The 16,342-nt window shown below is 37.6% G+C and overlaps 1 protein-coding gene across 7 annotated transcripts in view; it reads left to right on the top strand.

The window, feature by feature from the left end:
- Tsga10 (testis specific 10) overlaps window positions 1–16,342 on the top strand; it is a 104,734-nt gene that overhangs the window by 55,285 nt on the left and 33,107 nt on the right. For all 7 annotated transcript variants that reach the window (XM_036167367.1, XM_036167365.1, XM_036167364.1 and 4 more), the window contains 4 exons: window positions 3,504–3,619; window positions 7,210–7,364; window positions 10,600–10,655; window positions 14,423–14,591. In XM_036167367.1, coding sequence (XP_036023260.1) covers window positions 3,504–3,619; window positions 7,210–7,364; window positions 10,600–10,655; window positions 14,423–14,591 — 496 coding nt within the window. The remainder of the gene's footprint in view (window positions 1–3,503; window positions 3,620–7,209; window positions 7,365–10,599; window positions 10,656–14,422; window positions 14,592–16,342) is intronic.

Raw genomic sequence — 16,342 nt, 5'->3', positions numbered from 1 at the left:
ACTGAGAGCATGGACATACTGCTAATGGCTACCCTTTGAAAAAAGTGGCTCTCCCTCTCATAGCAGCAAGCATCTGCTAGTAGATTTTTGGCTAGGAATAATGCCTTGGGAGTTCCTCTCACCTCCTTGTTGGAATTTTTAACTAGCTTGGTCTTGTACAGGTAACCATAAGTTGTTGAGTTCATGTGTTCAACACTTCCATCCTGAGGATAGCATTTTGCAGTACTCCTCTTCACCCTCCGACTCATACATTCTTGCCTTCTCTTCTATGATGTTCCCTGAGCACTCAAAGCCACTTAGTTTCAGAACTTTGAACAGGTATTGAGTCTTTTCATAACCACTACCTACTGTAGTAAGAAGCTTCTCTGCCCAAGGTTGAGAACAGTGCAAATCTATGGATAAAAACAGAAATATTTAGAGGGAAGTTTGACAATATAACCATTTAGAAAGACAACAAGAGGTTCCTACCTTGGACATAATACTTTCCTAGCCATGGGTTTTGACTGTGTTTATAGTACCAAACATGAAATTGCCTTCTGTGAAGCAGATCTCAAATCCAATCAAGACAACAGATGGTTACCCCCCTAAACAACCTTGCTACTGATGTGCCATTGTGTACATCCTGCCTAGTAGGTCACATTTGTAGCATGTGGAGTCCAGGATTATGTAAGACCATTGATGTCATTTCTCCTCCAGAAGCCTGCATAGCACCTTTCAGCACTGTGAAAGGTAACCAGCAGGGAGACAAGTTGATTCCTCTGTGTCCTGCAACCAAAGTGTTTGGTGTCTTCAATAGTAGAGTCTTACTGCCTAGTTACGGTGGTCAACCGAAAGCGGTAGCAATAGCCTGTATTGTTTTGGGTGTCTTTGGGTATCCCATGCCTAACACAGATTTTTCATTTAATAACCCATTTTCTGGAACATGTTTGTTCATACAGGATACCTCTGTTCGAATTTCTTTTTTTGTTGTTGTTGACATTCTTTTTAAAAAATAAAGATTCTTGCCGGGCGGTGGTGGCGCATGCCTGTAATCCCAGCACTCAGAAGGCAGAGGCAGGTGGATCTCTATGAGTTCGAGGTCAGCCTGGTCTCCAAAGCGAGTTCCAGGACAGCCTCCAAAACTACAGAGAAACCCTGTCTTGAACCCCCCCCCCCAAAAAAAAATTAAGATTCTTTTATGTTTATGTGTGTTTTGTCTGCATGTATGCATATGTGCTACATGTATGTCTGGTTCCTGTGGAGCTCAAAAGAGGGCATCAGATTAATGGAACTTGAATTGTGGATGGATCTGAACCATTTCTGGATTCTGCGAACTGAACTTGAGTCCTCTGCAAGAACAAGGGTCTCTACATCTATGGCCCTGTTGTTATTTTTGAGTAGCTCACGTTGCAGTGGCATCTCATAATAACTGTCCTTCTGGGTTTGAGCTAATCTACGCTGCCCCTCCTTTCACTCCTCTGAAGCTCTTCTGCTTTGACCCACTTAGAATTGCATACTAGATGCCGATTAGTGCTTCCCCAGTCTAAGGTTTTGTCTTTGATTGGCCGTCGTTCCTTTGAGTATTGCCTTTATTTGTGACCTTTGATTTTGATTAGGTAAATAACAGACCTTCTCACTTCCATCTTTATGCTGTTTGCTCTTTTGGTTTCCACCTCCTTACCTGTGCCCTTGATAAAGGTGATTTTCTCTGATATGTGTGTTCCATTTTGCTAGTTCTCTCTTTAGTTTTATCTTAACTTGTACATTGAGCTTTGTTGTTTTTAAATTTTTAATAAAATAATTTTATTTTGTGATTATATTTTACAAGCTGTTGTTTTTCTTTTGATTTTATGTTTTATGTCTGCATTTAAATATATCTGTTTTAAAGCTTCCTGTTCAATAGTGCTGTACTTGGAAATTTGGGGGTATCTCATTTAGTTTTTATACTTTTAACCTCTTATTAAATTTGTATTGCTTTTAATATAATTTGTGATTTGAAATGGGGGATCATTTTCAAAAGGTCTGCTTCTGAGATCTAGTCCTTGCCTGGCTTGAGAGTGTGGTCTCCAGAAAAGTTTTGCCAGTATCACACATTTATGTGTCCAACCTGGAATCAACTTTTGACTTTTATTTTCTTTTAATACTAAGAATTCCACAAGGAAGAATTCCCCGAGCTTTTAACAACTGACAGTTTCTCTAGGCTGACCTTCCAGCAGTGGCTCAGTGGCACTAGGTGGGCTATTTTAGTCTATTCTTCATGATAAAGACTTGAGGCATCCTTTTCTTTTCTAAGCTACTGAGACAGACAAACAAAATATGACTAGTGTAAGCCTTAAGGCTTTGATTATATACTAGGAGACATTCCTTACAAATTATTGCATACTTTGTCATACATTTAAAGTGGCTTTACCAGCTGGTAATGGTGTACACCTTTTATCTCAGCACTCAGGAGGTAGAAGCAGGTGGATCTCTTAGTTCGAGGCCAGCCTGGTCTACAAGGGTGAGTTCTAATACAGCCCAGACTACACTGGGAAACCCTATCTTATAAAACCAAAATGAATAAATAAATAAATAAATAAAGAGTGACTTCACACATTATGTTCAGTATGCCTAAGTGTGATTTTGGTGAAAGGCCTTTCACATTTCTAGAAATGGAAGTCTGTATACTTACTTGTGGACTGTGAACTTCCTGAGGGCATGAACAGTGCCAGCTTAATTCACCACTGCTTCCTCAGCACCTAGCGCTCATACATACCAAACAATAAATGCTTGTGGAGTGAAGAAAGTGCTGTTCACTAGAGATTTAACTGTAAAAGTGAAAACTGGAATAAACTTAAAAGTCTAATAACAAGGAATTGCTGTATCTTCTTAAAAGTAAGTGATTATTACCCATGTAATAATTTTTTAGCCAGAAAATCATAATCTAGAGAGTTGCATTGTAAGATTTAAAGATACTAAATATTAAGTATTGGTAAAATGTGATTCAGTTTAACTTTAAAGCATGATAACTCTAAAATGTGCATTGCAAAATAAAACAAGCCTGAGAGAAAGAGAGAAAATGAGTGAATGAATGAATGAATGAATGAATGAATGAATGAATATGTGTGAAGGTCAACCCTGGGAATCTTCTGTTGCTCTCCATCAGTTTTGAGATCCAGTCTTTCCCTTTCTGAATCTTGGGTTTGCTGATTGGGTAGGCTGTCTGAGCAGTGAGCTCTAGGAATCTGCCTTTCCTTGCCCTCTCCAACCCCAGTTCTGGGATTAAAAACACACGCCTCTAGGCCAGCCTTTTATTTGGGTACTGGGGATCTGAACCCAGGTCCTCATGTGTGCATTGTAGGCGTTTTGCCGACTGAGCTGTCTGTCTAGCTCTACTCCTTGTTTTATAGCCTTTCTACAGTGCGGTTTGATGACAGTGACAACATTAAAAGTAGTGTCCTTAAAAGCCTTTAGATTTAAATATACTAAAAGTCGACAAAACATAAAAATCCCAGAATTAGTTTTTATTATTGAAATATTTTCAGACTTTTGTATGAAAACACAGAAAAAGATCTTTCTGATACTCAGCGACACCTTGCTAAGAAAAAATATGAGCTACAGCTTACTCAGGAGAAAATTATGTGCTTGGATGAAAAAATTGGTAAGTTTTTTTTTCTGTTATTGCCTTTTATTTTTCTTAAGTGTGATAGAAAAATACACTTTTCTTTCCTTTAGTTATAATATACATAAATTTAGAAAGAGGCCCTTAGCCTTAAGTTTATGGATATAATTAATGGGAATTGCATTTTTATTTGAATGCAATATTTTTAAGCTTAGATTTAGAAACGCAAATACTTAGTTATGACTTGAATTTGTCAGTGAAGAGATAAAGCAGCAGCTCCCTTTTCTTTATTATAATTGTAATCTGATACTATTTGTATAACATGGCAGCTTACTCAGAGCTATAGAAAGGAATTGTAATGTATATGTATTTCCACTTTGGGTAGAAAACATTCACAAATTTAGTTATATCTATAATAGTGTCTGAGTTTACAAAAAAGTTCACTTTGATAAAAAATTCCCATTTATGTTGATGTGATCATATCTTATTCTTCTTAGAAGCAACAGACAAATTCTTGTTAGGATTATGGAAGACTAAAGATGAGGAGATTTTTTTAGTATTTGTAATTCTCAGGAAAAATAGTCTTTTCCAGAGAAGAGTACACTAACTGGTTATCCAGTACCACAGCCCTGAAACATATATACAAGTAACACTATATGGTCTCAGCAGATTGTATTTAAATATTTATACATATGCATGTTTGTAACAACAATTAAAGAAAAAGAAGCCATGAATTTGAAACAGAGCAAAGGGCTACATGGGAGGGGTTGAGAGGAAGAAAGGAAAAGTGGGGGGGGGAGATGGTAATTATATTATAATTTCAAAAATAAAAAAATTCCTTAATCCCTCTCCCTGTTGTTCAGTAAATGTTAGTATGAGTAACTAGGTAGATGAAATTGCTACTGATTGAGACAGGAAATATTCAAAGAGAAATATGAAAGGTAATAGAATAAGATACCATATATAAATGGTATTTTAAAACCATGAAGTCACCTGGGGGGCAGAGAATAAGGAGAAGAGAATTCAAGACAGTAAGAAGAAACCAAAGAAGCAGGAAGAAAACCCAGAAGTTAGTCTATTTGGAAGGCAGGAAAGAAAGGTGTTTTAAAGAGAAGGTATGATCTCTTGTCAGATAGTATTGGAAAATGAAATAAGATGGGGCTAAAAATTATCAATAAACTGTAGCACACTGGCAGTTTAGCTAACAGTGACCCTCAAAAGCTTGAAGTATTATTTGTGGAAGGGGCAGTGAGTTTAGGAATGAATGAGAAGTAGAAGTGGGAAAGAACAGGAATGTCTCATGAGACTTTTATATATAGTACAGTATTTGTAAGTACTTTATACATACATCAAATATGTATAGATCACATTTGTACCAAGAGGTAGGTTCAGAATCCCTGAAGCAAGGCCAGGAAAGCACTTATATTGGAGCTGCCAGCATTGTGGGATGACCACCAGTGGTAATGGCCATTGTGAAAATGAAACCAACTCGAGCCTTTATGACGGGCTGGGGAGTGCATACATGCAATTATATATGCATATGCCTATATATGTCTTATTTTTTAATATTTTCATTAGTATAAATTCACACTAGAGTTTACAAAATAAAGTCTTGAGACATTTGGTATTGGATAACCAATTGGTGTGCTCTTCCCTGGAGAAGGCTATTTTTTTCCTAGGAATTTAAAATGTTAGAAATAAGTTCATCTTCCACAAGCCTAACCAAAAGAAAAATTTACCTGGTACTTCTAAGAAGAGGAAGATGTGATCATATCAACTTACATAGGAAATTTTATCCAAGTGATTTTCTTTGTAATCCCAAATTAAAAGATAGCAAGAATGCAGCTTGGTAATTCATACCTGAAATCCCAGCACTTAGGAGATTGAAGTAGGAGGATCATGAGTTCCAGGCCAGTCTGGGATACACAGCAAGTCCCAAGCCTGTCAGGGCTACGTCATGAGACCCTGTCCCAAAACTGAACAAAACAAAAAATCCAAACAAACAGAATACTGTACTTATTAGAATTTTAAAGAAGCAGATATTTGTACTTTCTTTTCTTGTTGCTGTGCTAAAGTACTCTGTCAAAACAAACTTTGGAGGAAGGATTTATTTCAGATTACGGTTCAAAGTACAGTTCATCCTAATGATAGGAAAGTCAAGACTGTAGGAGCTTAAAGTAACTAGTCACATTATGTCTGCAACAGAAGAAAGCAACAGACCCATACATGGTGCTCAGCTTCTTTCTCTGCCTTCTATATACAGCCTAGGACCTACTGCCTGGAGGATGTTTCCACCTCCAATTAAGAAATTTCTTTCACATCAATTAATGTAATCAAGATAATCCCATACAGGCATGCCAAGAGACCCTTCTCATAAGCGGTACTAGATTCTGTTATGTTGATAACACCATGATAGGTAGATAATGGATTGTTTGGTTTTCAGTGGAAATACACACAGATATAAAACCACCAAAACTTGTGTGTTGCCTCAGAGGCATTACTGTCGCTGAGAAAGACCATGACATTGTTAAGTACTGTATGATGTGATAGGCTGGTATCATCACTTAAGCGCTGCACTGGAATGGCTCTTGACAGGGATTAACTCTGTAGGCATTATCCTAGAAGTCTGGTCTAGCAGAGTTCTCCTTGCAGAGCACTAGAAGAGTGGTTCTTAAACTCTGGCATGTGATATGGTCTCCTAGAAGCTAACAAAGATCACTAGAGCCAGACTTGTTAAAGGCCTATTCCAGGCAGTTCTGTGATCCTAAAGCATCTACCTCTAGACCAAACTTCTCATCACTGTGGGGTGTGGGGCACAGTGTGCTTGTCAAGATACAAGCTGCTGTGCCCATTATCAGAATTTTTGATTCAGTAGGACCATGGAAAGCCTAAAAGTTGGTGTTTCCTAGGTGGTTCAGACAGAGTTGGGTGACAAACCACAGTTTAAAAAACCCTGCCTCAGGGTTTGGGGATTTAGCTCAGTGGTAGAGCGCTTGCCTAGCAAGCACAAGGCCCTGGGTTCGATCCTCAGCTCTGAGAAAAAAACAAAAACAAAACCAAAAAAAAAAAAAAAAATCCTGCTTTGAAAGAAATTATTCATGCCTTCAATACTGACATTGGCTTGTCAGAGTTCTCACAAATAGGATACCATAAATGATTCTCCTACTCAGGAATTTTAGAAAAATAAAAAAGAATCAAAATTGGGAGACAATTAACTCTAAAGCTGATTTAATTGAATATTTTATTAAAATGTATTGTCAACTTTACATTCAATAGCCATTCTAGGCTAGATAGGAGAGAAATTTAATGGAGAAAATCCATGGGTTGTTTTGATATTCCACCTGTCTCTTTCATTCCTTTTCTGTGCTCCTTACCACACAGATCAGTCTGATTTGATATTGATGTAGAGCTTTCTTTTGCTGTAATTCAAATTATGCTTTTACATTTATGGGCCTTTAGAACTTTGTGGTTCACTATCATTTATAATCACAAACAAAATCCTTTTATTTGGGTTATGTTACTCTTAAGTGATTGGATAACATAGGACAACTAGTTGGAAAATATTTCAATCTGATGAACTGGAAAAAAGATTTTATTTTGATTAAAACAACACCTTTATGATTATTTAGATAATTTTACGAGGCAAAGTATTGCACAGCGAGAAGAAATCAGCATTCTTGGTGCAACCCTCAATGATCTGGCTAAAGAAAAGGAATGCCTACAAGCATGTTTGGATAAAAAGTCTGAGAATATTGCATCACTTGGAGAGAGTTTGGCAATGAAAGTATGTTCTGAGAACTGGTAGACAAGATATACTTAAATGAAATGTTTAAATATTAAACTGTGGGTTCCTTGACTCTGAATAAAAGAATAGGATTTTCCTAGAAAACCAAAACTTTAAAATCTGATGTTGAAATGTCTTAAGTTTTAGGAAGCATGCATGCAAATCTAGCTAATGTTTAAAACTTAATTTTTCTATCATGAATTAGTGATTCAGGTTTACTGATAATAACTAAATCAAAATAAGGTAGTAAGAGTTTCTTTTTTTCCTTTCGAACATTTTAAGTCTATCATCTTGGCAAGTCATATGCTCATTTCATTAAAACTGCCTTTGGGATTATAAACTAGGAACACACTTTTTCTGTTTTTTTGAGACAGGTCTCACTGGGTGGCCTTGGCTGGCCTGAAACTCATTATGTAGGATCAGACTGGCCTCCAACCCCTAGAGACCTGTTTGCCTCTGCCTCCCAAGTGCTGGGATTAAAAGTGTGCACCAGCAAGCCCAGCTTATTTAAGGTATTTTTTGGGGCACATGTTTTTATGCCATGCCAGTCTTTAGGAAAAGGCTGTGTGCTTCTTGTTCATAAAGATGGGTGATAATGCCACACATGTATTTTTTCTTGTTAAACAACAACAAAAGATTTCACAAAGGAAGACAGAGTTAAAAAGCCACCTTTAGCTGAGAAACTGATTGCGAAGGCAAGCTAGTCTGTTTTTTTGTTTGTTTGTTTTTGTTTTTGTTTTTGTTTTTTTAACCAATGTTTTAAGCCAAATTGTGTCATTGGAGTAAGGTTTTTTTCTATTCTGAGGGAACTAATTGATTAATATATCCATCTGTTCATCCAGTCTTCCACCAGTATTTACTGACATGTACTAATGTTATAGTAAAAACTGTGGGTGCATGACGCCATAGAGGGGTAGAGGAAGAGCCTCCTCATCATAAGGACACATCAGAAGCACAGCAGATTCAGCCTGGAGTTAGTTCTTCCAGGGGAGGAGGAAGATCTAGGAAGCCTTCCAGGGAGTGACATCTCCTAGTTTTCCTAAAAAATGACTAGGAATAAGCCAGAGAAGGACTTAGGGGAAGAGGACAGTGGGAACGTGATAGGCAGAGCAACTGACACTAGAGTCCACAGACTCATGGGGGAATTTCAGGATCATTCCAGAGTTTATGGCCAGATACTAGGTTGCAAAGAGCTGTGTGTAGAAATGCCCAGTCACAAAGATACATGTGATGTTGACTGTGGACTCTTTGTTATCAGTATGAAAATGTGAGTGAGAGGTTACAACTGGATCTTCATTTTAGAATGAATATTCTAGCAATTATAAATCTGCAGGAAAGATGGACTGTAAGGAACTGAGACTAGGGACAGAGACTGGTAAAAAGTAAAGTGGTGAGACCTGCCTGAAGATGCTGCAGTGCCGTGAGGGAAACATGTCTATTAAGGAAGTGAGAGCCTCATCAGTAGTTCCTGTGCTTGAGGAAGAAACACGAAAAAACAGAACATGCTTCGGAAAAGTGATTATTCACCTGCTGAGTTGGAGTTGTCCTTTGGACATGTAAATGTAATGTGCATTGGCTTCTGGAATTTTAGGTTTGAAGAGAAAATTGAAGTTAGATTTGGATTCCTGAGCATAATTGAAGTCATGGAAGAAAATTGTGTGTGTGTGTGTGTATGTGTGTGTTTGCTGAAAAAGGATCTTTTAAAAAATTTATGATTTTTAGTCAAGATTTTGATTACCCTTATAATTCAAAACAATAAGCATGATTTCCTTTTAAAACACGAACATTTAGAAATTTTTTTTTTGCCTCTTTCAAAATTTCATTTTTTTGTGTGTGTGCCATATACACACAAACATTTCAAATACCTCTTATTTGGTAAATGACTAAGATGCAAGTCCATTTCAAAATGAAGACATTTAAGGTTTTCTGAAATATCCATCATCTGAAAGGAAAATAATTTGTAAGGCAGCATTAGAGAGCTAAAAGTGGTCGCCAAGCATGGTGACCCATGCAGAGTCAGGAAGATCTCTAAGCTCGAGGCCAGCTTGGTCTACATACCAAGTGAGGCTAGTCAGAGCTACATGGATTCCGTCTCAAACAAACAAACAAACAAACAAACAAACAAACAAACGAAAACAAAAAACCCAAACAAACAAAAGGATAATGTTCTCTATAGTGACATTTTAGAACTGAACTAACAAATGCTGCTAGGTAGAAAGCAAGGCATTCTTTGGTTTAATATGGAGATACAGAAATAAGCTCGTCTGGAGAACTCTGTATTAGAGTGAGTAAGGTGATTTTTTTTCCTGGGTATCTTAGCTTTTATTTTAAAGCTTTTATTTTTATTTATGTGTGTGTGTCTGTGTTTGTGTTTGAGTATGTGCAAGTATGTTTGGGTGCCTGAGGAAGCAATATATTCAAAGCCGTTTCAGTCGTGACTGGTTCCACTGTTTCTGTTTGTTCACAACAGCTCTGAAATATATTGGGACAGATGTTTGATGTTAATATTGCTAATATAAATAATATACTCAGTTGTTTTTCCTAAGAAATAAACTTAGTTGCCTACAGTTCTATATGTAAGATTGAGGCTAAGGAAGAGCACACCAGTTGGTTATCCAATACCAAATGTCCGCCCTGAAAACATACACGCACATAACATTATACAGACTTAGCAATTAGTATTTATGTATTTAGGACTACATGTGTGTATATATACATGTATGTGACAATAAATAAAAGAGTCCATGAATTTGAAAGAGAGCCATGGGACAGTTTGGAGGGAGAAAAGGGACACAATTATATTGTATTATATTATCATCTCAAAAAAATAAATAATTAAAAAATAAACTTAGTTATATATTCACTTTCCCAAGTTTTATAACATGAGGAACATATGTAAGTAAAGTAGTACTATTTAGTATAAAATATTTTATTGCCTAACTTTGGTGGTTATGGGAGTCTTATAGAGCAGGATGATTACACAAACCTTTTGACACTGTATTAGTTACATAATCTCATATCTACACCAAAGAGTATCATTTCCTTTAATGAATACATTAACTTTACCCAGCACAAATGTACACATTGATTATAGGCTTTAAAGTATAGAGAAGAATATGGCATAAATTTTTAATACCAAATGAAAATCACGGGGGAACAATTTCTTTTTATTTATTCAGCTTTGGTAGAAATGATTTTTAAATAATTTTAACTTAATATTTGTATTAATTTTAAGGAAAAGACCATTTCAGGCATGAAGAATATCATTGCTGAGATGGAACAGGCATCAAGGTAAATTGTTCAAAAATACTTAAGCACTTACTGGAAGCAAAATACTATTTATGTGTAATACAAGGAGACTGAAAATCAAGGGGCCTGTGTTATGTATCAGTAACTCTGTGTTCAGCAGAGGCTTAGGTTGGCTTGGGGAGTAAAGGAGAGGATTATGTTCACTGAGTGAAATTAAGGGAAGGGCTTCTAAAGCAGAACTAACAGTAAAGAGCCATAGTTTGTGTTCAAAGGCTTCTTGAACTAAGAGTAGGTGAGTGTTGTCGGGACCTCAAGGACAAGAGAAGTGACAGAGGGACTGAAGGAACGGTGCAGCTGTTACAAGCACATTCTGCTCTTGTAGAGGACCCAAGTTCAGTCCCCAGCACCCATGTTGTGGCCCAGGCAACCCACACTCTTCTGACCTGCAGCAGGCATGCATGTGCTACATACACACACAGGCAAAACACTCATACACAGGAAGTTAAATCAATCTTGGGGGGAAAGATGTGAAGGAAGGAGAAACCAAACATGTGAAAAGGCCTGTACAATATACAGATGAGACTTGATTTTCATCCTGTGGGTAGTAAAGACTGTTACAGCTTTTAAATGTTTAAGGTATATATATTTTTTTTGGTTGACTTATCCAGGAAGAAGAGGTAATAAATTGGGCTTTAGAAAAGATAAGGGGAACAGAAGGAATGAGTTCTTTATGATGAGGGACTTTAGAGAAATGTCAGGGTTCCAGGTCCTCATTGCATATGACAGGAAGAGTGTTCAGGAAAATACTGCTTTGCCTCTGAATTTAAAGAGTCCTCGTAGATGCATCCAGGAAACATGAGTCTGAGATGTTAACTAGGGGACTAATTCTGGAGACAGCTATTCTGTGGTTTACATGGTGCTGGGAATGACAGAGTTCTCTGTAGGAAAAGAACCAGATAGAGGCTGAATATTCCTTCAATGGCTATCTGCATGCTACAGGGGCAGAGAACTCAGTACCTGCCTAGTCAACAAAGCTGGATGCCTCAGCAGCCTGAGACCAGTGTTGGAGGCTCTTGGAAAAGCTGCTGGTATTCACTTTACATTGAATGACCAAAGAAGTTGAAGTTTATGACAGCAGCAGCAGCTGTAGCTGCCCATATTTAGAAAGAAGTGCAGGGCACCAGACAATACTTTTTTCCTGGGAGAGCCATTTAGAGGGTGCTGCCCACTTTGAGGATGGGTCTTCCCCAGTCAGTCGAGCTTCTCTGGAAACAGCACCACAGACATGCCCAGAGGTATGTTTCCTAGGGTGTTTAAGTGTCACCAAGTTGATAAGACGAGTTGTTACAACTTCCCCCCTTACCAACTTGACATACAATCACATCTAATGTCTTTCCTGATTTTAAAATGAAGACTGTAACAAGGTCATAAGTCCAGGTGATGTGAAATAACTATCCCATGTCCAACTGAAAATATATTAATTCTTCCTCCAGAAAAATTGCTAAGTCCCTTGAAGAATGCTTTTAAAAATAACTCATGATTTGAGTTTGGTAATATAGCTATAATGGCACTTAGGTTCTGAAGGCAACTCAATGTTGTATTACATGACAGAGCTATAAGGCAGGAAAGAAAAACAGAGATCTGCTTAATATATATGTACCCACCACTACCATCACCACCACCACCACCACCACCACCAACAACAACAACAACCTCCACCACCAACAACAACATCCAGGAAATATGTATGATAATTACAGTCCTGATTTCTAAAACTGGTCATGTGTCTGAAGCTAATAACTGATAATGTACTACTCATTCTGCCTTAAAAAAACCTTTAGTAAATCTGGTTTTTTATAGAGGGGCCATGACACTTTCACTCCTGAAGGATCTAGAGTTTTTCTCATCCTACCTAGGTTGAGTTGCAGTTTCCCATTGATCCTAATCACAGGGAATTGTTACACTAAGAGATAGCCTAAAAGATTTGCACATCAGACATGCTGTTACTTTGCTTCATTGTGGGGTGTTAGTAAGTTTCTCCCTGGTAGTCTAAATCAACCACTCTTAATACTTTAACTCCTTTCTTAGCCTGTTGACTGAGGAACCCAGAGTGGCCAGGGCTGCCTTAGTTTCTAGATCAGTGGAATGGTTCGTGTACCTCCTGGTTGAAACACTCCCCCTCTCTGGAGCCGATGCTTGTTAGGCCAACAGAACATAAGGTTGTGGGAATAGGAAGCAGACATTCTTCTAGTGGATCAGTAGGGATGATGGTGAGTGGTACCATTCTCATTTCCATTTCTTAATTCTCGGACATGAATCCTGACTAAAGGGGAAATAGTACCATAAATGGACACTAATCCAGAACATTGACAGCCTTCTGGAAAACTCTACCCTTAGCCCTCTGGGCTATTGCCACACATTTGGTGCTATAGCTCCATATTTAAAAGGCTGTTCCACTGTTCTGTCAAGCCAGTTGCTTCAGGATGGTTGGGGACAAGGTAAGCCCAGTGTATTCCATGAATATAAGCCAACTATTGGATTTCTTTGGCTGTGAAATGAGTTCCCTGGTCAGAAGTATTGCTGTGTGGAATACCACAAAAGAGGATGAGGCATTTTGTAAACATTATATGTAGGTAAAGTAAATCTTAACCAAAATAAATATCATCCAATTGACAAAGTGCTGTTCTTTCCTGATGTAAGTAATCCAACATAGTAAGAGCCAGCTCCAATTATCACCAAACCCATTGTGGAAATTCATACTTATAGTTCTATTTCTTTACAACCACTCCTGGTACCAAAAAGTCATTATTAGGCAGGGCTCTCTAGAGCAATGGTTATCAACCTGTGGGTCATGACCCACACAGGGATTTCATATCAGATATCCTGCATATCATATATTTACATTATGATTCATAACAGTAGCAAAATTACATTTATGAAATAACAATATAATAATTCTATGTTTGAGGGTCACCACAACATGAGGAACTGTATTAAAGGATCACAACATTAGGAAGGCTGAGAACCACTGCTCTTGAGGATGTAACCAATAGAACATATATATGTATCTTAAAGGAAAACCGCCTCACATGCTAGGAGCTAGGTATTCCAGCTATGGCAATCTATGTACCAGAAGGGCATAGAAGTTAGTACTTACCCACCCCCAAGAAACTGGATGCCTCACCAGATTGGTGCCGGGGGCCTGGAACTCCCTCCCCGTTTGTTCGCCACTACTGTTCAAGTTGTATTGGAAGGAAGGCCAGAGAAACAAGTGTGGCAGCAGTAGAGGAGGGAGGTGTTGGAAAGACAGTTGGAAGGTGTAGCTTAACTTAACCCTCTCTGGAGCCACTCTCACAGACAGGTGTGTGTGTCTCCTATATTTTAAGTTCTTGTTGAGTTGAAAATTGAGAATCATACAGGAGCCTTGGACATGACAGGAATTTCTCTGAAAAGTAGGGCTAGAAGAAGAGTGAGGTATGGGTATACACTCTGAAAAACAACCTTTAAGGGCACAGAGGAAGAGGACTCTGCAGGGGAAAGTCAGCCATAATAGCTAGAAGTATGATGGAAGCCTTCCTATTAAGTGTTAGAGAATTTGAGTTGTAGGCACATCACTGACTTGTGTTTATTTAGGATACTTTTCGTAGTGAAACTGTAAATGTGGCCTGTGCAGTGGTTCCTTTACATTTAAATGTCTTAAGCCTCTTCAGTTGTTTTCATTCTAACTGTCCATCTTCTGTCTTGTGAGAATTTATTATTCTATTTCAGTAAAATCTCTCTTCTTATGTACTATTTGATTTGTGGAATAGACAGTCTACCGAAGCCCTAATTATGTGCGAACAAGATATTTCCAGAATGCGCCGGCAATTGGATGAAACAAATGATGAGCTGGCTCAGATTGCCAGGGAAAGAGATATCTTGGCTCATGAAAACGACAGCCTTCAAGAACAGTTTAGCAAAGCCAAACAAGAAAATCAGGTATACTTGTTCCCAGACTCTTCTTCTCAAAGAGAAAGAATGCATTTCTTCTGAGGCACAGTCCTCATTTCATTTTGTAGAAAAGCAGACTCTGCAACCAGCAATTCTTGTTTTTACTTCCATAACAGATTATGTCATGTAATTTCTAGATGAAATTCTCAGACATAAAGTATTAGATATTAAAGAGAAGGGATTGGGAATATAATGGATTTGTTTTAAACCTTAGAAAAACTTCCATACCAAAGGGTAAGTATTTGAATTAAAGAAAATTAATGAGAATTAGGAATTATGAGAAAATTTAAAATGGGCATGTTTACAGTGGACTACATACTACTGTGCTTAAATATTATGTATGGACTGTGATACATTTTTTAGACCTTTTTAGCACTGTGATACTTTCTAGGGAAATTCTATTTTTTACTCTGTAAGCCAATATATATTTCAGTCTGACAGTCTTCATTTCCAATATTATTTTAATTTAAACATTAAAACATTATTTTTTGAAAAAAAAAAAAAAAAAGAAAGCCAAATGAAAGAGGCTGGTGATGTATCTCAGTTAGTAGGGTGCTTGTTAAGCAGACATGAATCCCTGAGTTTGATCCCCATAACCATATAAAACCAGGTGTGGTGCTGGCTGCCCCTAGTCCCAGTACTCAGGATATGGAATGAGGAGGACCAGAAGCCTAAGGTCATCCTTGACTACAAATCATTTTGAGGTCAGTCTGGGATACTTGAGTTACAATTACTATTGACATTTAATATACATTCTTCTTATTTCATAGAAATTTAAAAATTGTAATACTGTTTGTCTTAGTTACTGATGTATTGCTGTGACAAAACACCATAACCAAAGCAACTTATAAAAGGAAGTATTTAACTGGGGCCTTTCTTACAGTTTCAGAGGGTTAGTCCATGATCATCATGGCAGAGAATGTGGTGGCAGGCAGGCAGGCATGGTCTTGAAGAAGGAGCTAAGAGCTCACATCCTGATCCACAGCCAGCAGGCAGAGAAGAGAGAGACTGGACCTGGCAAGGGCCTTTGAAACCTAAAAGCTCATCCCCACTGACATCTTTTCCAACAAGGTCACATCTACTCCAACAAGAACACACCTCCTAAGGCTTCCCAAATAGTTCCACTAAGTGGGGACTAAGCATTCAAACACAGGAGCCTATAGGAGTCATTGTCATTTAAACTACCACACTGCTTTTACATATAATTTTTAAATGTTGGTGGAATAAAAACTGTGCTACTTTGTATCATGCCTTTTCTATGTGAGGAGGCAATAGAACCAGGTATTTAAGACTCACATGAGGTGGGCTCTCATTGCTAGATTGTACTATCATGTAGTTTAAATTCTAAGAACCTTATAATCTGTAAAAAATGAATGTTGTGTCCAGAATGCCACTAGCTAGCTTTCTACAATATCAATTTCCCTGCTTTGTTAAACTGCATATTCATGATTGGCCACCAGAAGAAAACTGGCATCATAACAGTTTACATATGTTCCAGGGTAGTTTTCTTCTTCCTTTGGGTCATATAAAAAAGGTCTTTCTACATACCACAGGATAAGAAACAACATTGTAGAAAATTTGGAAAATTGAAACCTTAGAAAGTTTTATTCTTAATATCACAACTTTTAAGAGAACTATAAGTTCATTATAGAACGGGTTTTTTTCATAAAGAAGAAAGGGAAAAAGAAATATCTCCTGGTGTTTCTACTATCCAGTTACTGTTATGTTAGCTTTTAACA

The sequence above is a fragment of the Onychomys torridus genome, chromosome 18 (genome assembly GCF_903995425.1).
Source record: "Onychomys torridus chromosome 18, mOncTor1.1, whole genome shotgun sequence".
NCBI classification, from domain to species: Eukaryota; Metazoa; Chordata; class Mammalia; order Rodentia; family Cricetidae; genus Onychomys; species Onychomys torridus.
The sequence above is the reverse complement of the archived record's forward strand: the minus strand, read 5'-3'. Positions and strand labels throughout refer to the sequence as shown.